The following is a 23,222-nucleotide window of genomic DNA, read 5'->3' on the forward strand; positions in this document are numbered from 1 at the left end:
TATATATATATATATGAAACTGAATTACTGCTGTACACCTGAAACTAACACAATATTGTAAATACTTCAATTTAAAAAAAAAGTGTATCTAAGTTAAACTTCATAGAGATTTTACATAAGAGATTATCTTTTTTCTTATGAAATACATACAAAAGTATTAAGGAATAAAGTGACACAATTGTATGTAACATACTCTCAAATGTTTCAAGCAAAAAAATACATATATTATAGATACATAATATGTATTTTTAATATATATATATGATAAAGAGAGTGATAAAAATGTGACAAAATGTTGAAATTAGTTAATTTGGGTAAAGGGAATGTGGGAATATCTATACTATTCTTATAATTTTTCTGTACATTTGATATTATTTCACAGAATTATTATACAAAATTATTTTTAAAAACAATCAGTGCTGAATAAGAAGGTAGTTCAAGAATAAAATATCTGAATTTAAGATGTCAGAAGCGGCACAATTCTAGATGATGCAATATACAGTTTGGCCATGAGAGTGGGCAGCTGAAGTATAATGGAGATTAAAAAGTCACTGAAACTGAGGTCACATTTGAAACAGTTTCCCTCTCATTTCATTATTATTGCACAGTTTCTATGAAATTTCATTTACTGATTTCACCTGAAGTTTTTTAATCTCTAAATTCCCTTTCACTCTTCATTTGATGCTTTTAGTGCTTATACTATTTTATAATGTAGTTACCAATGCAAATCTACCAACCAATTAAAGAGGTACATAGCTCCTCTTCCTCATTACTAATGAAGATCTTAAAAGAATTTCAAATCCCCATCTCTTTGACATCCTATTAGACATACTACCACTTTGCAGATTTCTTATCTTGGGTCCTACTCAGAAGTACTTATCTATGTGGTAATATTAAATTGAATACAAATGTTAGTATTTCAGCTACTATATCAAAGTTGGTAAAAATTATGGCACATCACCCCCTACCATCAACTGTGCCAGGTATCCCTAAATCCTAAATCTCTCTGATTTAAGGTAAACTTCCAGTCTTCTGCATGGATGGAAGGGAAGTTATCAGCTGGTTACTCCAAGAGATGACAGATCCAACCATTTGCCTTACGACTTTCATCCAAACCTCCCAAATTTAGCCTTACTCCACACACAGGCCATCAGAGACGGCTGCTGCCTCCAATCCTAAGCCCTTCCAGGATTTTACAGCTCCACTTGGTTTGTTTCTTTTAGGCTCCCTCCTCTATAGGCTTACGTTTATTTTCTTTGGTTCTGCTAAGTTAGTGGCCACTCATCCATCAATTTAATAATTTATTACCTCTTCTAGTAATGTCTTTTTACAAACCCCATTATCTCCTCTCCTATTCTCTTTATCTTTTTAAGTCTATGCCTTTTTTTTTTTATTCCTTTACTGTCATTCTAGTGGGGTTTCAGAAAGGGTAAAAATAAAGGGGTGCTCAATCACCATGTTGAAGTAGAAGTGCCCTTCTAGCTGTTTGAATGATGAGGGTGGATTAAATATGTAATTTCCAATCTGAGTGCCTCTGCAAATGTAATGAGGGTAACTCTGAGCTATTTTCAATATTTTTAGAAGGTTAACAGAAAAATACATTTACCCATAATAAAACCATGCAGGATGTCGTTAAACTTCTTTACTCAATGTGTTACTCCTGGTTTATTCATTCCTTCAACAAATATTTACAGGCTGACTACTACCTCCTACAGTTGTTCTAAATTCCAGGGATTAAACAGTAAGTGAAATAAAGCCTCTGACTTCATGGAGTTTCCACTATAAGAGGACAGACAAACAATAAGCAAAAAGATGTATCTTACCCTGATTGATCATAAGCTGACTGATAATTATGTATCTTTGATTAAACATTTTTGAAAGAAAATAATGTAAGTAGTACAAAAGAATCACAACAAGGTACTCACAGAATTTAGAAATTAGATTATCTTCTGAAACTCATAAGTATTATAACTAGTAAGAACCAACAAAGACAAGATTGAATGAAATCATTTTTCCAAAGGGGATAGAGGGTGGGGATCAAAGCTGTGTCAAAAGATTCTTGACACAAGGCATTCATTGAATATTCACTGCAGCATTATTTATAGCACAGAAAATTTGGAAACAGTGTAAACATCCAACAGTCAGGGAAAGCTTAAATATATTTCATAAATATAATGAATGCCAGGTATTAAAAATAATGTTTGAGAAATACTTATGACATGAAAAAGTGCTTATAATAGTAAGTGGAAAAGCTGGATATAAAACCATATACAAGGTAATCTCAAACCTGTAAAACAAAAAAAATACAAATCTGCCTAGAAAAAACCTGGAAGGAAATATATTAAAATGGCAAATTTTACTCTAGATTCTAGATCAATGGTTTTTTAATAGCATCCTCATCCTAAAGTAACTTGTTAGAAATGCAAATTCTCGGGCCCCCAATCCCACCTCAGCCGTCCCAGACTTAACTGGTTCAGAAACTCTAGGAATGGCACCCAGCAGCCTATGGTTTAACTAGTCCAGGTGATGCTGATGTACACTGAAGTTTGAGAACTACTGCTCTAGATAATGAGATCATGGGCCAATTTTTCCTTCCTTTTATATAAAATTCCCCTTGACTTCTCTTTATGGGGTACAGAGGCTAAGAGCACTGGCTTCGGAGTCCTTGCTTCAACACTTAGCTAAGTGGCCTTGGTCACATTGCTTTACCTGTCTTTCAACACTTAAAATATTTCAGTCCACTCTATCCTGCTTTACATGGTTTCTGACAAGAAGCCTAGGTAAGGTGGTTTTTTTTCTGGCTTCTTTCAGAATTTTCTTGTTATCTTTGGTTTTCTGCAGTTTGAATACAATATACCAAGGCATAGCTTTTCGGTATTTATTCTGATGGTGTTCCCTTAGCTTCCTGGATCTGGTTTGGTGTCTGTCTGTCATTAATTTTGGGAAATTCTTGGCCATTATTACTTCAAATATTTATTGTGCTCCATTCTTTGATTCCTTTCCTTCTGGTAATTCCAATTATGTATATTTTACACCTTTTTTAATTGTCCTAGTTCTTGGATGCTCTGGATTTTGCTTTGGCTTTTCATTTTTTCTCCCTGCATTTCAGTTTGGGAAGTTTCTACTGACATCATTTTCAAGCTCAATGATTCTTTCCTCAGCCATGTTGAATCTACTGATAGACAGGCCCATCAAAGGCATTCTTCATTTCCATTACACTGCACTTGGTCTCTAACATTTCCTTTTCTTAGAGTTATCATCTCTCTGCTTACAATACTCATCTGTTCTTGCATTTTGTCTACTTTTTCCATTACAGCCCTTAACATATTAGTCATAGCTCTTAAATTTTTTATCTGATAATTCCAAAATCTGTATAATATATCTGAGTCTGGTTCTGATGCTTGCTTTCTCTTAGGTTGTTTTTCTTGCCCTTTAGCACGCCTTGTAACTTTTGGTTAAAAACCACACGTGATGAATCAGGTAATAGGAACTGAGACAGAAGATCATTAATGTGAGGCTTTATGTCAATTTGACTAGGAATAGGGTGTGTTTAATGTTTGCTGTAGCTGTAGGTGCCAGATTCCTCTGAGAATTCCTCCTTAAACACAGTTTGCATCTCACACATCTTTCAGTTGTAATCCAGTTATTGTACTGTAGCCCTGTTGATGTGGTGATAAGTTGTAAGTGAAGAAAAGCATTCTACAGTCTCATGATTAAATTTCAGTTTTTTAATGGACCCGGGTCTCTGAATTGTGACCTTCACAAGTGTTTTTTAGCTTATCCCCATCCTCTTAGATGAGACAGGAAGGCTACAAGGCCCTGGAGTTGGTTGAATAAAGATAGGTGAGACAAAGCTCTGGTAAGGTCTTTTCCTCCTGGAGAGATCTTTTCTATTAAGAATGTTCTGGAGATTTCGGGCTTCCCTGGTGGGAGAGTCCGCCTGCCGATGCAGGGGACACGGGTTTGTGCCCCGGTCCAGGAAGATCCCACATGCCACGGAGCGGCTGGGCCCGTGAGCCATGGCCACTGAGCCTGCGCGTCCGGAGCCTGTGCTCCGCAACGGGAGAGGCCACAACAGTGAGAGGCCTGCTTACCACCCCCCCAACAATCCAACACAATTCCATTAAAAAAAAAAAAAAAAAACTTACTAGTGGGGCAACACCCCTTCCCCCCCCCCAAAAAAAAAAAAAAAAAAAAAGAATGTTCTGGAGATTTCAAAATGGTTACTTTCTCCCTCCTCCCTGCTAGAGCAACAAGGAGGTCTTTCTTGACACTTTACCAGATAGCCTTGTGGGATTCCTGGAAGTAAAACCCAAGGAAGTGTGAGGGACCTCCCAAGACTGTAGGCTCCCAGAAGTTTCTCATTTACACAGCCTCCACACAGCCATCAGCTATTCACCAAAATTACCCAGTATTTCTTCCAGTTTATGGCAACAGGGGTGATGACTTCCAAGCTCTTACCTGTTGGAGCTGAAACTGGAATTCCACTTTACCATCCAAGCCCGTTATTTGTAGAGAGGGGATAAAAGAGGTATCTCCCAATAGGTTTGTTGGAAGGATTAAATAAAATACTTCATGTAAAATATTTAGCCCAGGGCCTACTTCAAAATGCTCATTAGACTGAGAACTCTTTGAACTGAAGTTTAAAGAAATTAAGTGACATGCCCAAGTAAAATCTGAAAAAAAGCAGTGTCCAAATTCAAGCCCAGGTCTTAGGCTCCAAATTTATTGCTAAATTTTATTTACTTTTTTTAATGAATTTATTTATTTTTGGCTGCGTTGGGTCTTCGTTGCTACATGCAGGCTTTCTCTAGTTGTGGCGAACAGGGGCTACTCTTTGTTGCAGTGCACGGGCTTCTCATTGCAGTGGATTCTCTTGTTGCGGAGCACGGGCTCTAGGCGCACGGGCTTCAGTAGTTGTGGCATGCAGGCTCCGTAGTTGTGGCTCGCGGACTCTAGAGCACCAGCTCAGTAGTTGTGGCACACGGGCTTAGTTGCTCCACGGCAATGTGGGACTTTCCAGGACCAGGGCTCGAACCCATGTTCCCTGCACTGGCAGGCAGATTCTTAACCACTGTGCCACCAGAGAAGTCCTAGTGCTACATTTTAAAAATAAGTTATTTTATTACACTCTTAATATCTAAAAAAATCCATACTAGAGGTTTACAAAGCATTGTCAAGTATTGGACTTGGTAAATATGTTTTCACAAATGGGTAAGAATAATTTATAATTAGCATTCAGATTTTAAAATATAAAAATAGTTGCTATGTGAGTCTTAAAATTCTGTAGAAATGACATTAATATGAGACTCTTTAAAAATAAATGCTCCTGGAAAAATCTGATATCCTGATATCAGATTTTTCTGATATCATCTTCTTCTGTTTTCCCCTGTCATTCTTACCCATTTACACACATAATTTTTACATGGTTTTAAATGCCTACAATCCAACAAGTCAATACATACCAATTTACTTTGTATCCCCATTTGTCGGATAAGCAGATTTTATCAATGTCTCCAAATTTATAAAAAAAACTTTAAATAATACAAATTTCCAAAGTACCTTCCAAAAACAATGACAATTTTTTTTTGATGAAACATTTCCATTTGACTTTGTTCAAGTATGGTAAAATAGACATAACAAAAAATTAACCATCTTAACCATTTTAACCATCTTAACCATTCAGTAGCATTAAGGATATTCACACTGTTGTGCAAACTATCTCCAGAACTCTTATCTTGCAAAACTGAACACTATACCTGAAACCTAACAGGACCCTGTGGAGCTCCTGGGCATGGAAGCCTTTCTGTGTCCCCCATTTCTTGTTTTTAGGGAATAGACTCCAGCCTCCATGACCTCTCCTGAGTCCCAAATGGCAGATTCGAACAGTTGTTAATCAGGGAAGGGAGGGGATGCAGAGACAAGGGAAGAGCAGTCAAGAAACAATAGTGCAGCCTTGGGACAGGGTCCTGGTTCCCCTTCAAGGGATACACATAACCATACAGTAAGTCCTCTACATATGAACCTTCAAGTTGCAAACTTTCAAAGATGTGAATGTGCACTCCATCAACATCAGGCATGGGTGAAATTGCAGCTTTCCCTCTGTCTCCTATTGCTGACGGTCCTTCAGCTCCACCATCTCCCACCTCCTCTCCCTCCTCCAGTCAGTAACTCTTCTTGTCTGTTCACTCGATGCCAGCGCCTGTATGTCAGCTGTCTTACTGTACTACTGTACTTTTCAATGCACTGTACTGTAAGGTTAAAAATGTCTTATTTTTCATGTTTGTTGGCTTTTTATATATTTGTGTGAAAAGTATTATGAACCTATTACAGTACAGTACTACATAGCCAACTGTGTTAGTTGGGTACCTAGGCTAACTTTGTTAGACTTACAAATTGGACATACAAATGCTCTCTCAGAATAGAACTTGTTTGTATGTAGGGAACTTATTGTACCTTTAAGCTCTTCTGCACAACTAAAACCCCCACCAAATGGAAGATGTTCCAGAGAGAAGGTCACAGTTTGATAACCTCGAGAAGCTCATCAGGAGACCACCTGAGGCCAGATTAAAGGAATGCAGGCTCTGCACACACCCTGATCATTATTAGCAACCCACCCTTGAACCACTGCTATAAAACTCCCCACCGGGTTGGGACACACAGTTTTTCAGGGCACAGGCCAGCTGTATCCCCCTTTGCCTGGCAAAGCAATAAAGCTATTCTTTGCCAAGACAGAGAACTTTACCCAGTTCTCTGTCTCCAAGATCTGATTCAGCACCAGTGCACAGAGGCGGAGTTTTCACCATCAAATTTGGCACCCAACATGAGGGTGACTTGCAGACAGTCCCACGGGGGTCCCCTGGTTGAATCGGACACTCCAAGGTTTTCTCCATGTCAGCCTCTTTCAAGAGAGCAAAGGACTGGAGAATTCCTTTAAAGGCCAGATCACCTGGGACCCTTGCCTAGAAAGGACGAGCCCCAGTCATACCCATTCCACCATCCCAGCAGCTGGAACTCCCAGGCGGGAGCAGATGGAGGAAGAGGGACCATCCTAGCAGCTGCTGAGGCCATCTTCATCTCAAGATGAATGTCCTCCTACTCAAAGGAATTATTTTGGGGAAGGAGAAAAGTAGTGTCTGGGACGTCGTGATACCTCAGCCAGCATGTGGTACATCCCCTGGCATGAAGTCCGAGGCCCCTTTGGCCCTGTCCATTTAGAGGAACCCTGGTTCCCATTTGGGGGATTTTTTATTCTGGGAAATCCCATTTGGAAGGCACACTGCTTGAACAGAGGTCACAGGCTAAGTTGGGACTTGGAAGCCAATTTGAGCCTTGTGCTATTTGGTTTTTAGTTTCTGTTTGGTTTTTGGTTTCTTTGGTTTGAAGCTTCTGTTGCTGGCATGGATTTTGGTTTGTTCCTGGTCCACCCATGAGTGTTCTATCAATCAAACACGGGAAGCGCTTCTTCTTAAATTCCATCTGATAGCCCCCTGGGGAAAATCCTGGTAGACTGGTCGACCTATAGTTATAAACCTATGACTAAGAAAAAGGAATGAGATTCTATTGTAATTCTGTTTGGGCAACATACATTCTTGAAAATGAGGAAAGGTTGTCTTTGAATGGTAGCCTAAATTATATACTATCGTCCAGCTAGAGTTGTTTTGTCACAGGAATGAAAAGACAGGAGAAATTTCGTATGTTCAAGCACTCATGCAGCTACATAATAAAGAAAGTGAACAGTAATGTAATAGGAGGATGGTACAAAGAAAAGAAAGTCATTTTGTCCTAGAGCTGGTTGTTTCTGAATGGGGAAAAAAAATAAGGGACAAAATAATATGGATGCAGAATGTGATGGAAAGTGTGTGAAAAACGGACACTGAGAAAAGAGTTGTGCATGATCAGGATTTCCTAACATTGAATTAAATCTATTTGGGTAAATGGATTTTGCTGGGAGTGGGCTGGGGCAAGACCGGATTTGGTTTCTCCCTCCAAAGTTTTCTGGGAATATTTTGATAACAGCTCATGAGTTTCTTTGCCTTTAAGTGATCTGTATTTGCCTTTGAAATCTTTTCACTTTGGTTAAGTAAATAAGTATTGTTTGGCAGATTCTAAAAGTTCTTCTGACCTCCAGCCAACTTAGGTACTTCAGAGGAACCTTGAGGCATCTCAGAGAAATACTAAATTAACATGTTAAGTTACATGGGAAGCATTGTCAAGTCAGTAATTCCTAAAATTCTAGTATGTCCTGGTAAAATTTTATCAGTCATAATCCTAGTTATTTGTAAATGTTGTATGCCACAGCAATAACTAAGTTTCTTTTGTCAATCACTGTGACTAAATGTTTAACCATGACTTTTTAAGTCTTTCTGTGATTTATAGACAGTTATTATTATACTCTGATACTTTTGCAAAGTGCTTCATCTTCAAGAGGATTTATATGAAGGACCCTTTTGACAAATACAGGTCTCTGATAAATTTCACATCACACTGCTGAACTGGGTCTACTGCTAAAAGTACATGTACAATGCTTGTGTAACAATTGGGTATAAACAATAAAGTGTACGGTCTATAAAGTGTTTCCTCATTAATGTACCTCTGAGCTTATTCACGATGCCTGATCAGTTCTCCCCCCAATGTGGACTACCTAGGCAAATATAAAGGAGGCATAGCACCAAGGGACATTGTCTAGACCCAGAGCAAACAGCTGAATCACCCCAGCATCGAGGGACAAATATTTCGATCATCAATGTTTTCTACTGAAAGACTTGAAATCAAAAGAGGAAATGATGAAAGAAAAAAAAAATCTGTACATATTGAGGTATGGGGAAGTCACTCTGGCTTATACATGGTTTAAGTTTAAAAAGTGGCCTATTTTGTGGCCCTTTGGACATGCATTGTAAATCTGCTTTGGCCATTGAGGAGGAGAATACATTTGAAGGTCAAAATGGAATAACTATGGTTCAGCTATCCAAGGTAAAACTAAGTGACCATTGTGGAAGTTGTCACTCCTACTTATAACTGGGTCTGTTGCACCAGAATGGTGGACCAAGGGATTGAGATCTTAATCATACAAGACTCAGATCCAGGACATGGAACTTAAATATTTTTAATTTGGTAGCCATTCCGCAAAATTTAGGCAGGACTACACCCCATTTCAGCAGGAAGTAGCCAGAGTGGCAGTAACCCCATTCCCTGAAAGATGTGGGGAAAGATAAAACTGAAAAGGGAGATTAAAACTGAATCCCCCTAAAACAAAGTTCGTCTGCCAAGTTTATGACTGTTTCTATCCAAAATGATTATTATTCCCTTTCTCATCCAGCACCTGTTCTCAAGACTGAGGAGTATCAAAGAAAAAGGGGGGAGAGAAACCGAGCAGGACTCTGTGGGGCTCCTGGGCACAGAAGCCTTTCTGTGTCCCGCATTTCTTGTTCATAGGGAATAGACTCCAGCCTCCACAACCTTCCCAGAGTCCCAAAGGACGGATTTGAACAGTTGCTAATCTGGGAAGGGAGGGGATGCAGAGACAAGGGAGGAGCAGTCAAGAAACAACTGCAGCAGAGTCTTGGTTCCTCCTCAAGGAACACACATAATATCTTTGAGCTCTTTACAGAACTAAAACCCCCAATAAATGGAAGATGTTAGCATTCTTCATTCTAGATTAAAGGAACCAGAGAAGTTCTTCAAGAGAACACCTGAGGCCAGATTAAAGGGACCACAGAAACTCATCAGATCACCTAAGGCCAGATTAAAGGAGTGCAGGCCCTGCACACACCCTAATCCTTATCAGCAACCCCACCCTTGAACCACTGCTATAAAACTCCTCACCAAATCCTCCTGGGGAAGGACACAGAGTTTTGAGGGGCACAAGCCCGCTGTGTCCCCATTTGCCTTGCAAAGAAACAAAGCTATTCTTTTCTACTTCATCCAAAACTCTGTCTCCGAGATTCAATTTGGCACTGGTGTACAAAGGCCAAGTTTTTGGCATCATACGCACTAAACAACAACCTCCCTTTTATCCTTCCCCTGGCAACCACCATTCTACTATGAATTTGACTACTCTAGGTACCTCACAGAAGTGGAATCATACAGTATTTGTCTTTTTGTGACTGGATAAGTCCACTCAGCAAAATGTCCTCAAATATGCATGAACATATACATCCATGCAGTGTATATGTCAGAATTTCTTTCCTTTCTAAGGCTGAATAGTATTTAATTTTATGTATATGCCACACTTTGTTTATCCATTCATCCACTGATGGACACTTGAGTTTCTTCCACCTTTCAACTATTGTGAATAATGCTGCTATGAACACAAGTGTACAAATATCTGTCCAAGTTCCTGCTTTCAATTATTTGGGGTATATACCCAGATGTGGATTTGTTGCATCATACAGCAATGCAATTTCTAATTTTTTGAGGTACCACCATACTATTTTCCACAGCAGCTGCACCGTTTTACTTTTTACATTCCCAGTTAAATGTCCACAAGGGCTTCAATTCCTCTACATCCTCACTAATGCATTATTTTGTGTTGCTGCTGCTACTATAAAAAACAAACAACGGGTATGAAATGGTATTGCATTGTCCATTTGATTTTTTTAATTATAAATTTTCTTGACAAATTTTTATAGGTTAGTACAAATAAATTTCAGTCCGATTTTTCTCCGAACTTTTCTTTTCTTTTTTTTTTTGTTGCGCCACACAGCTCGCAGGATCTTAATTCCCTGACCAGGGATTGAACCCAGAATGCCAGCAGTGGAAGCGCAGAGTCCTAACCACTGGGCCACCAGGGAATTTCCTCTCCAAACTTATTAATTCTGAATTAGAGGAAGCAAATTAGGGTTCTATAAGTTGGTTTTCTTCTTCAGTTAGTCTATCCCTGAATGCTAATCAGTCTAAAATAAGGAGAAAATGTATTAAATGGCCCCCAAATATGCATGAATGCATCATGTGTGAGCAATAATTGGTAAGACTTAAAGTTTTTCTTAACCCTTAGATTCCATGTCATGCATATAGAATCTACTAATCTAAACAGCTACTAACTCCCTAGAATGCACCAACCACTTTCCTTCCTATTTATTCAGCATTCCTTTAATGCCAGGCATTGTGGGGTGATGAGGGTAATAAGGATGAATAAGAAAATACTGCCCACATTACAACAATATTATGAAATAGAAATAATTATTCCCACTTTATATTTGAGGAACCTGAAGATCCTTAAGTTTAGCATCTTGGCTAATATCAGATACAGCTTGAGAAAGCTGTAATGCAAATTCATATCTTACTCCAAAGCTCACATTTTCTACTATTCCATACCGTGCTCTGTATTATCAACAGTTCACTTTTTAAAAAGTAATATTCACCTGTAATTTCTATTTTTTACTTTAGATTTCCAAATGTTGGGTTTTGAGAGGAATGACACAATATGGGTAAACAAAACACAAAACAAAACCAAAAAAACCTGTAAAACTTCGAAGACATCCAGGAGTTGATAAGGAATTGGAAGCACTTTACCAAGCAATGTTATCAAAGCATGCAAAGTCAAAAGAATATTTTAATACAAACAAAAATAGTAAATCCTAGAAAGAACTTTAAGTATCTGAAGCTTGTTTAAAAAAAAAAACTGACACACCTTCCAAAGCTCACTAGCCTGCCAAAAATTAGAATGTTATTCCTAAGCAGTCTGTTTCCTAGACATGATTTTAATCACAAGTAGAAGAGCCTTCCAGTCCCATATAAAATTCTCTAGGAGATAGAAACATTAAAATAAGATTTAAAGATCCAAAGAATCAACAACTGCATTGATTATCCATTTTAAACAAACACAAGAAGAGAAAAAAACAAAAACCATAATGCTCTGGCTGAGGAAACTTATACAGAAATGACAGAAATTCAAAAATAATTTTTCCTTTCCCATTTCAAAAATTCCCCTTTCAGTAAAACGAATAAAATTAAGTCCTTTTTAAAAAAATTAACTTGATTATAAAATTTTTAATTCTTCTATTTGCTAACATAACTATGTTACATTTTTTAATCTAGGAAAAAAGATGTTATACTATGTTAAAGTACAAAAATGCTACAAATAAGCATGATTTCAATGTATATAAACTTACAGAAAAATTTTATAAATAGAGCAAGAAACCCGTCATAGATTTAGTTATTTTTCCTTACCAATATTCTCACTACTTGTATCAAGATTAATCCCTAAATGTTGAAGAAGAGCTAGGTGCAATGGCTATCCAGAAACTTAAGCCTCCTTTACAACTTTAAAAAAATTCAAGATTAAATATGAACAATTCAAAATACATGTATGTTTTTATATTTTAAAGACATGCCAATGAATACCATGGCTCTCAAAAAATGTTTGTTGAGCCAGATGAAATGAAAGCATATAGCTTACCTGAAAGAAAAAGGAAAAAAACCCTAACAATAGTTTTATGTGCTTTTAAGTGTAGATTTTTGGGGAAACAGTAAGTAATGCTTTGATTAAAACATAAACACTTTTAATTAATTCAAATGATCTGAATGCAACAATATTTATTGAATTCCTACCATGTGCTGTACACTCTGCAAGACACTGAATATAAAGAAGTGATCTCCCCACACTCTTTGAGCTTATAAGGTAATGGATATATCCTTCAAAACTACCCTTTTTCTTTTGCGTGATTCCATGCTCATCAAGAAACTTTAGAAATATAGATTTGCCCTCGCCAAAAGCTTAATACACATAAAACAAAATATGATATTGCAGAGGTCAGCTTTCTGATCAATGTATCAACATACCCCTATTTAAATTAATAAATCATTATTCAGGTTTGCACATCACTCTTCACAAGTTTAGTTAGCTTGTGGGAATCCTCAAAGCCAGGTCTATTCTTATTAATTAGTTAGATGTAATTTCTGAAACTTCAGAGTTCAGAATCAAATATAGGAGTGGAATATGTATAAACAAAGATGATATCAGCATATGAATCTCTAGTTTATCCTCAGACAACATACTTTTATTTCATCATGGCCTTCAAACTGCAGTTACTTAACTCATAAAACTGTTGTAAAGACTAAATGAGACTCCCTCTTTTGAAAGCACCAGAATCACAGCTAACTGCTGAACAATCATCAACAGAAAGACACTGGAACTCACAAAAAAAAAATACCCCACATCCAAAGACAAAGGAGAAGCCACAATGAGACAGTAAGAGGGGCACAATCACAATAAAATCAAATCCCATAACTGCTGGGTGGGTGACTCACAAACTGGAGAACAATTATACCACAGAAGTCCACCAACTGGAGTTCACTCCCAACCTGGGGGTCCAGCAACAGGAGGAGGAATTCCCAGAGAATCAGACTTTGAAGCCTAGCGGGATTTGATTGCAGAACTTCAACAGAACAGGGGGAAAGAGAGACACCACGCTTGGAGGACGCACACCAAGTAGTCTGTGCGTCAGAACATAGGGGAAAGAGCAATGATCCCATAGGAGACTGAACCAGACCAACCTGCTAGTATTGGAGGGTCCCCTGCAGAGGCAGGGGGATGGCAGTGGCTCACCACAGGGACAAGGACACTGGCAGCAGAAGTTCTGGGAAGTACTCCTTGGTGTGAACCCTCCCAGAGTCCGCCATTACCCCACCAAAGAGAATGCAGGCTCCAGTGCCGGGTCACCTCAGGCCGAACAATCAACAGGGAGCGAACCCAGCTCCACCAATCAGCAGACAAGCTGATGAAAGCTTTACTGAGATGTGCCCACCAGAGCAACACCCAGCTCTACCCACCACCAGTCCCTCCCATCAGGAAACTTGCACAAGCCTCTTAGAGAGCCTCATCCACCAGAGGGTAGACAGCAGAAGCAAGAAGAACTACAATCCCACAGACTGTAGAACGAGAACCACATTCACGAAAAGAAGGACAAAATGAAAAGGCAGAGGACTATGTACCAGATGAAGGAACAAGATAAAACCCCTGAAAAGCAACTAAATGAAGTGGAGATAGGCAACCTTCCAGAAAAAGAATTCAGAATAATGATAATGAAGATGATCCAGGACCTTGGAAAAAGAATGGACGCAAATATCGAGAAGATGCAAGAAATGTTTAACAAAGACCTAGAAGAATTAAAGAACAAACAAAAAGAGATGAACAATACAATAACTGAAATGAAAAATACATTAGAAGGAATCAATAGCAGAATAACTGAGGCAGAAGAACAGATGAGTGACCTGGAAGACAGAATGGTGGAAAGCACTGCCACAAAACACAATAAAGAAAAAAGTATGAAAAGAAATGAAGAAAGCCTAAAAGACCTGTGGGACAACATTAAACGCAACAACATTCGCATTATAGTGGTCTCAGAAGAAGAAGAGAGAGAGAAAGGACCCAAGAAAATATTTGAAGTGATTATAGTTGAAAACTTCCCTAACATAGAAAAGGAAATAGCCACCCAAGTCCAGGAAGCGCAGAGAGTCTCAGGAAGAATAAACCCAAGGAGAAACACTCCAAGACACACAGTAATCAAATTGACAAAAATTAAAGACAAAGAAAAATTATTAGAAGCAACAAGGGAAAAACAACAAATAACATACAAGGGAACTCCCATAAGGTTAACAGCTGATTTCTCAGCAAAACCTCTACAAACCAGAAGGGAGTGGCACGATATATTTAACGTGATGAAAGGGAAGAACCTACAACCAAGATTTCTCTACCCAGCAAGGATCTCATTCATTTGATGGAGAAATCAAAGCTTTACAGACAAACAAAAGCTAAGAGAATTCAGCACCATCAAACCAGCTCTATGATGAATGGTAAAGAAATTTCTCTAAGTGAGAAACACAAGAGAAAAAAAGGACATACAAAAAAACCCCAAAACAATTAAGAAAATCGTAATAGGAACACACATATCGATTAATTTCCTTAAATGTGAATGGCTTAAGTGCTCCAACCAAAAGACAGAGGCTCGCTGAATGGATACAGAAACAAGAGCCGTATATATGCTGTCTACAAGAGACCCACTTCAGACCTAGGGACACACAGACTGGAAGTGAGGGGCTGGAAAAAGATATTCCATGCAAATGGAAATCAAAGAAAGCTGGAGTAGCAATACTAATATCAGAAAAATAGACTTTAAAATGAAGAATGTTACAAGAGACAAGGAAGAACACTACATAATGATCAAGGGATTAATCCAAGAAGATATAACAATTATAAAAATATATGCACCCAACACTGGAGCACCTCAATACATAAGGCAACTGCTAACAGCTATAAAAGAGGAAATCGACAGTAACACAGTAACAGTGGGGGACTTTAACACCTCACTTACACCAATGAACAGATCATCCAAACAGAAAATTAATAAGGAAACACAAGCTTTAAACAACACAACAGACCAGACAGATTTAATTGATATTCATAGGACATTCCATCTGGAAACAGCAGATTACACTTTCTTCTCAAGTGCACATGGAACATTATCTAGGATAGATCACATCTGAGGTCACAAATCAACCCTCAGTAAATTTAAGAAAACTGAAATCATATCAAGCATCTTTTCAGACCACAATGCTATGAGATTAGAAATCAATTACACGGGAAAAAAAATGTAAAAAACACAAGCACATGGAGGCTAAACAATACGTTACTAAATAACCAAAAGATCACTGAAGAAATCAAAGAGGAAATCAAAAAATACCTAGAGACAAATGACAATGAAACACAACGATCCAAAACCTATGGGATGCAGCAAAAGCAGTTCTAAGAGGGAAGTTACAGCAATACAAGCCTACCTCAAGAAACAAGAAAAATCTCAAATAAGCCATCTAACCTTATACCTAAAGGAACTAGAATGAAGAACAAACAAAACCCAAAGTTAGTAGAAGGAAAGAAATCATAAAGATCATTGCAGAAACAAATGAAATAGAAACAAAGAAAACAATAGCAAAGATCAATAAAAACTAAAAGCTAGTTCTTTGAGAAGATAAACAAAATTGATAAACCTTTAGCCAGACTCATCAAGAAAAAGAGGGACAGGACTCAAATCAATGAAATTTGAAATGAAAAAGGAGAAGTTACAATGGACCCCACAGAAATACAAAGCATCATAAGAAACTACTATAAGCAACTCTATGCCAATAAAATGGAAAACCTGGAAGAAATGGACAAATTCTTAGCAAGGTATAACCATCAAAGCCTGAACCAGGAAGGAACAGAAAATATGAACAGACCAATCACAAGCACTAAAATTGAAACTGTGATTAAAAATCTTCCAACAGGGGCTTCCCTGGTGGCGCAGTGGTTGAGAATCTGCCTGCTAATGCAGGGAACACGGGTTCGAGCCCTGGCCTGGGAAGATCCCACATGCCACGGAGCAACTGGGCCCGTGAGCCACAACTACTGAGCCTGCGCGTCTGGAGCCTGTGCTCCGCAACAAGAGAGGCCGCGAGAGTGAGAGGCCCGCGCACCGCGATGAAGAGTGGCCCCCGCTTGCCACAACTAGAGAAAGCCCTCGCACAGAAACGAAGACCCAACACAGCCATAAATAAATAAATAAAGCAAACTCAACAAGTAAAAATAAACAAACAAACAAAAAAAATCTTCCAACAAACAAAAGTCCAGGACCAGATGGCTTCACAGGTTCTATCAAACATTTAGAGAAGAGCTAACACCACCCTTCTCAAACTCTTCGAAAATATTGCAGAGGAAGGAACACTCCCAAACTCACTCTACGAGGCCACCATCACCCTGATACCAAAACCAGACAAAGATACTACAACAAAAGAAAATTACAGACCAATATCACTGATGAATATAGATGCAAAAATCCTCAACAAAATACTAGCAAACAGAATCCAATAGCACATTTAAAGGATCATACACCAGGATCAAGTGGGATTTATCCCAGGGATGCAAGGATTCTTCAATATACACTAATCAATCTCCATGAAACACCATATTAACAAACTGAAGAATGAAAACCATATGATCATCTCAATAGATGCAGAAAGAGCTTTCCACAATATTCAATACCCATTTATGATAAAAACACTCCAGAAAGTGGACATAGAGGGAACCTACCTCAACATAATAAAGGCCATATACAACAAAACCCACAGCAAACATCATTCTCAGTGGTGAAAAACTGAAAGCATTTCCTCTAAGATCAGGAACAAGACAAGGATGCCCACTCTTGCCACTATTATTCAACATACTTTTGGAAGTCCCAGCCACGGCAATCAGAGAAAAAAAATAAATAAAAGGAATACAAATTGGAAAAGAAATAAAACTGTCACTGTTTGCAGATGACATGATACTATCCATAGATATTCCTAAAAATGCCACCAGAAAACTTCTAGAGCTAATCAATGAATTTGGTAAAGTTGCAGGATACAAAATTACTGCACAGCAATCTCTTTCATTCCTATACACTAAGAACAAAAAATCTGAAAGAGAAATTAAGGAAGCACTCCCATTTACCACTGCAACGAAAAGAATAAAATACCTAGGAATAGACCTACCTAAGGAGACAAAAGACCTGTATGCAGAAAACTGTAAGACACTGATGAAAGAAATCAAAGACGATACAAACAGATGGAGAGATATACCATGTTCTTGGATTGGAAGAATCAACATTGTGAAAATGACTGTACTACCCAAAGCAATCTACAGACTCAGTGCAATCCCTATCAAATTACCAATGGCATTTTTTTACAGAACTAGAACAAAAATTCTTAAAATTTGTATGGAGACACAAAAGCCCCTGAATAGCCAAAGCAATCTTGAGGGGAAAAAACAGAGCTGGAAGAATCAGGTTCCCAGACTTCAGACTATACTACAAAGCTACAATAATCAAGACAATATGGTACTGGCACAAAAACAGAAATACAGATCAATGAAACAGGATAGAAAGCCCGGAGATGAACCCACGCACCTATGGTCAACTAATCTATGACAAAGAAGGCAAGGATATACAATGGAGATAAGACAGTCTCTTCAATAAGTGGTGCTGGGAAAACTGGACAGCTACATGTAAAAGAATGAAATCAGAACACTTCCTAACACCATACACATAAATAAACTCAAAATGGATTAAAGACCTAAACGTAAGACTGGACACTATAAAACTCTTAGAGGAAAACATAGGAAGAACACTCTTTGACATAAATCACAGCAAGAGCATTTCTGACCCACCTCCTAGAGAAATGGAAATAAAGACAAAACTAAACAAATGGGACCTAATGAAATTTACAGGCTTTTGCATAGCAAAGGAAACCACAAATAAGACGAAAAGACAACCCTCAGAATGGGAGAAAATATTTGCAAACGAATCAACGGACAAAGGATTAATCTCCAAAATATATAAACAGCTCATGCAGCTCAATAGTAAAACAACAACCCATTCAAATAAATGTGCAGAAGACCTAAATAGACATTTCTCCAAAGAAGACATACAGATGGCCAAGAGGCACATGAAAAGCTGCTCAACATCACTAATTATCAGAGAAATGCAAATGAAAACTACAATGAGGTATCACCTCACACCAGTTAGAATGGGCATCATCAGAATATCTACAAACAACAAATGCTGGAGAGGGTGTGGAGAAAAGGAAACCCTCTTGCTCTGTTGGTGGGAATGTAAATTGATACAGCCACCATGGACAGTATGGAGGCTTCTTAAAAAACTAAAAACAGAATTACCATATGACCCAGCAATCCTAAGATTGGGCATATACCCAGAGAAAACCATAATTCAAAAAGACACATGAACCCCAATGTTCATTGCAACACTATTTACAATAGCCAGGTCATGGAAGTAACCTAAATGCCCATCGACAGACGAATGGATAAAGAAGATGTGGTACACGTATACAACAGAATATTACTCAGCCATAAAAAGGAACGATACTGGGTCATTTGTAGAGACGTGGATGGACCTACAGACTTCCATGCAGAGTTAAGTCAGAAAGAGAAAAACAAGTATCATGTATTAATGAATGTATGTGGAATCTAGAAAAGTGGTACAGATGAACTGGTTTGCAAGGCAGAAATAGAGACACGGATGTAAAGAACAAACGTATGGACACCAAGGGGGAAAGGCGGGGGTCGGGGGAGGGATGAATTGGGAGATTGGGATTCACATATATACACTGATATGTATAAAATAGATAACTAATAAGAACCTGCTGTATAAAAAAATAAAATAAAATTCAAAGAAAACAAACAAAAAATAAGGAGTAAATGAGATATATAACATTGCTTCTCAAACTTTAATGTGCATGTGGATCACCTGCAGGTGTGCTTAAATGCAGACTGATTCAGTAGGTCAGGGGCAGGGACTGAGCTCCTTCCTTTCTGATAAGCTCCCAGTGATACCAGGCTGCTACCCACAGCAGGAGGGGACAGACTGCTCAGTCCAGCTGACTGTTCCCTCCCATTTATGGATGTCTTATCTCCCTTACTGATCTCACCTTCCTTGGGAGAAAAAAATTTTTTTTTCAGTATTTGTATCCTCCGAAGTTCTAACCTAATCAGAATGCCTTCCATATGGTAGGCATTAAACACATGCCAACTGAATGAATGACATCCAGCTTTTAACAGTCATTACTTCTTCTATGGCTATAGACAGAATTGTTTCTTCTTTGAATTAGCTTATTTTAAATAGAAACGTATTTTTGAAAACTGAGAAATCAAAACAGCTTTCAATCTACTTTTTTCAAATGAAGAAAAAAAATTGTATTTGCCTCATAATACAGCTTTTTTTCCTCAGGCTGACCTAATCATCTTTTTTAAAAATCCACAATTAACTTGTTAAAATTATCTTCTAATGATTCTTCCTTTTTTTGTAAATAATAATTTAATAAATCAAAGTAAGTCATCTGGTTTTCTGGGGAAGTTTTAAAACTAATACCAAAAAAAAGTAATCATTTTCTTAGGATGTACCTTATACTTTTAAAGCAGCACGATAAAATTACAAGGACATCTTAGGAAAGGTAACATGTAAAAAATAAGTCTGACTTTTAGATTAACGGCACCATAAAAAAAATCAAATATTATTATTGCTATCAGTAGGTAGCTCTTTCGCAGTTTCTCTGCTGATTTTCTGTGATCACCGTGACAAGTGACTATCTAGGGCTGGCTTCTACACTTGTAAATACTGTTAACCTGATTACATCTTTGTTCCATGCTGAGAAAAATGGTATGTTGATGTTTCAAGCACTCAAGAAAAGAACAAAGGTGGAGTTATTATTTTCATTTCTAAGATGTTTACCTCTAGTTTCATGGCCTTTTTGATGTTTTTGCGATGAGTTTGCCAATTACCAAAATAAACAATTATTTTTGAGTAACTAACGTAGGATAGTAACCAAGGATCAAGTTTTTAAGCAAACCGCCGAATTAAAACAACGTAACGGTCTGGCAAGTAAACATGGATAACCGGGTTTTCGCTTTCCCACACATGAAGCACATCAACCCCCCCGATATGGCGACCCGGAGCCCCGAGGCCCAGTCCCGCCTCTGACGCCGCAACCGCGCGCGCTGGTCCGGCTGGTACCGCAGCCGAGCCCAGGTCGGCGCACAGGGCTCTACGAGTTCCTTCTGGAGTTTGCTCTTTCGTCTTTATTAAAGCTGTTTTTTGTTTTTTCGTTTAAGACAATACACCAGGCGGGTAGCATAGCGCCGGCCACCGAGCAGGCACTTCGGAGCCTGGAGGCTCGGCGAGAGCGGCACTGTCCTCAAAGTAGTCCTCCTACGTCCCCATTACGGAGGCAAGATGGTGGCTGCGAACGCCTGCCCGCTGGCCCGGGCGGGGTTTCGGCGCGGCAGGGGAGGAGCCCGCCAGACTCTGGCTGCCGGATCGGTCCTCAGGGAAAACAAACAAAAAATAAGGAGTAAATGAGATATATAACATTGCTTCTCAAACTTTAATGTGCATGTGGATCACCTGCAGGTGTGCTTAAATGCAGACTGATTCAGTAGGTCAGGGGCAGGGACTGAGCTCCTTCCTTTCTGATAAGCTCCCAGTGATACCAGGCTGCTACCCACAGCAGGAGGGGACAGACTGCTCAGTCCAGCTGACTGTTCCCTCCCATTTATGGATGTCTTATCTCCCTTACTGATCTCACCTTCCTTGGGAGAAAAAAATTTTTTTTTCAGTATTTGTATCCTCCGAAGTTCTAACCTAATCAGAATGCCTTCCATATGGTAGGCATTAAACACATGCCAACTGAATGAATGACATCCAGCTTTTAACAGTCATTACTTCTTCTATGGCTATAGACAGAATTGTTTCTTCTTTGAATTAGCTTATTTTAAATAGAAACGTATTTTTGAAAACTGAGAAATCAAAACAGCTTTCAATCTACTTTTTTCAAATGAAGAAAAAAAATTGTATTTGCCTCATAATACAGCTTTTTTTCCTCAGGCTGACCTAATCATCTTTTTTAAAAATCCACAATTAACTTGTTAAAATTATCTTCTAATGATTCTTCCTTTTTTTGTAAATAATAATTTAATAAATCAAAGTAAGTCATCTGGTTTTCTGGGGAAGTTTTAAAACTAATACCAAAAAAAAGTAATCATTTTCTTAGGATGTACCTTATACTTTTAAAGCAGCACGATAAAATTACAAGGACATCTTAGGAAAGGTAACATGTAAAAAATAAGTCTGACTTTTAGATTAACGGCACCATAAAAAAAATCAAATATTATTATTGCTATCAGTAGGTAGCTCTTTCGCAGTTTCTCTGCTGATTTTCTGTGATCACCGTGACAAGTGACTATCTAGGGCTGGCTTCTACACTTGTAAATACTGTTAACCTGATTACATCTTTGTTCCATGCTGAGAAAAATGGTATGTTGATGTTTCAAGCACTCAAGAAAAGAACAAAGGTGGAGTTATTATTTTCATTTCTAAGATGTTTACCTCTAGTTTCATGGCCTTTTTGATGTTTTTGCGATGAGTTTGCCAATTACCAAAATAAACAATTATTTTTGAGTAACTAACGTAGGATAGTAACCAAGGATCAAGTTTTTAAGCAAACCGCCGAATTAAAACAACGTAACGGTCTGGCAAGTAAACATGGATAACCGGGTTTTCGCTTTCCCACACATGAAGCACATCAACCCCCCCGATATGGCGACCCGGAGCCCCGAGGCCCAGTCCCGCCTCTGACGCCGCAACCGCGCGCGCTGGTCCGGCTGGTACCGCAGCCGAGCCCAGGTCGGCGCACAGGGCTCTACGAGTTCCTTCTGGAGTTTGCTCTTTCGTCTTTATTAAAGCTGTTTTTTGTTTTTTCGTTTAAGACAATACACCAGGCGGGTAGCATAGCGCCGGCCACCGAGCAGGCACTTCGGAGCCTGGAGGCTCGGCGAGAGCGGCACTGTCCTCAAAGTAGTCCTCCTACGTCCCCATTACGGAGGCAAGATGGTGGCTGCGAACGCCTGCCCGCTGGCCCGGGCGGGGTTTCGGCGCGGCAGGGGAGGAGCCCGCCAGACTCTGGCTGCCGGATCGGTCCTCAGGCAGGCCCGCCCAGGGGCCCACAGCCCGAGAAGCTGCCGGCGTGGCGCCTGCGGCAACCAGAGCCCAGTCGAGGGATTGGAGGCGGCGTCCCCCAGACCGTGAACAAGGACGCCATTATAGCCCTCCCCTGCCAGTGCCTCGGCCGCAACCCGCGCTGGAAGCGAGGCTCGGGGCTCGGAAAAAGGGACGAGGACGAGGGTCGGAACCAGGACCGGGCGGGAACCGAGAAGCGGGAGGGGCGGAATGACTGCCGGGCGGGAGCGGAGGGGCGGGGCGAGGCGAGGCGGCAGGAACAGGGGAGGGGGCCTCCCCTGCAGGGCGGGCGGCGGGACCTGGCTCGGTCAGCCTTCTCCCTGCGGGTGGGGTCCAGAGGTAGGATGACCCACCCTGCCCGGAGCTCCCCCGTGCGGCCTGGGATCGCGGCGGGCGGCTAGGGCTGCGCTCCCGCGGCGCCTCTTACCTGTGCCTTCCCTGTCTCTGTCGTCCGCCATCTTGTTGCGGCGCCGTCCCTGGGGAGAGCGCTGTCGCTAAGCTATGTCGCGGCGTCTTGGACCCCTGCAGCCCTGCGGCTAGTCGGCCCTGGAGGATAGGCGGCTCCGAATCCCGAAGGAAGAAGACCCTGGGTGTGGGTGGGGGAGGGAAAGCTTGGAGCGCGCGCCCTCCCCCTTCCCGCCATGACCCTCTGGCAGCCGGGAGACCGGAAGCCCGGACCCGCAG

The 23,222-nt window shown here is 39.8% G+C and overlaps 1 protein-coding gene across 1 annotated transcript in view; it reads right to left on the reverse strand.

Annotated features, from left to right (window-relative positions):
* Positions 1–23,018, reverse strand: part of DRC8 (dynein regulatory complex subunit 8) — a 129,639-nt gene extending 106,621 nt beyond the window's left edge. Inside the window, exon 1 of the mRNA XM_007458082.1 lies at positions 22,966–23,018. Within this exon, the coding sequence (XP_007458144.1) occupies positions 22,966–22,996 (31 nt within the window). The 5' untranslated portion in view covers positions 22,997–23,018. The remainder of the gene's footprint in view (positions 1–22,965) is intronic.
* Between the last annotated feature and the right edge of the window lie 204 nt (positions 23,019–23,222).

This window comes from Lipotes vexillifer, unplaced genomic scaffold (assembly GCF_000442215.2).
Source record: "Lipotes vexillifer unplaced genomic scaffold, Lipotes_vexillifer_v1.1 scaffold1315, whole genome shotgun sequence".
NCBI classification, from domain to species: domain Eukaryota; kingdom Metazoa; phylum Chordata; class Mammalia; order Artiodactyla; family Lipotidae; genus Lipotes; species Lipotes vexillifer.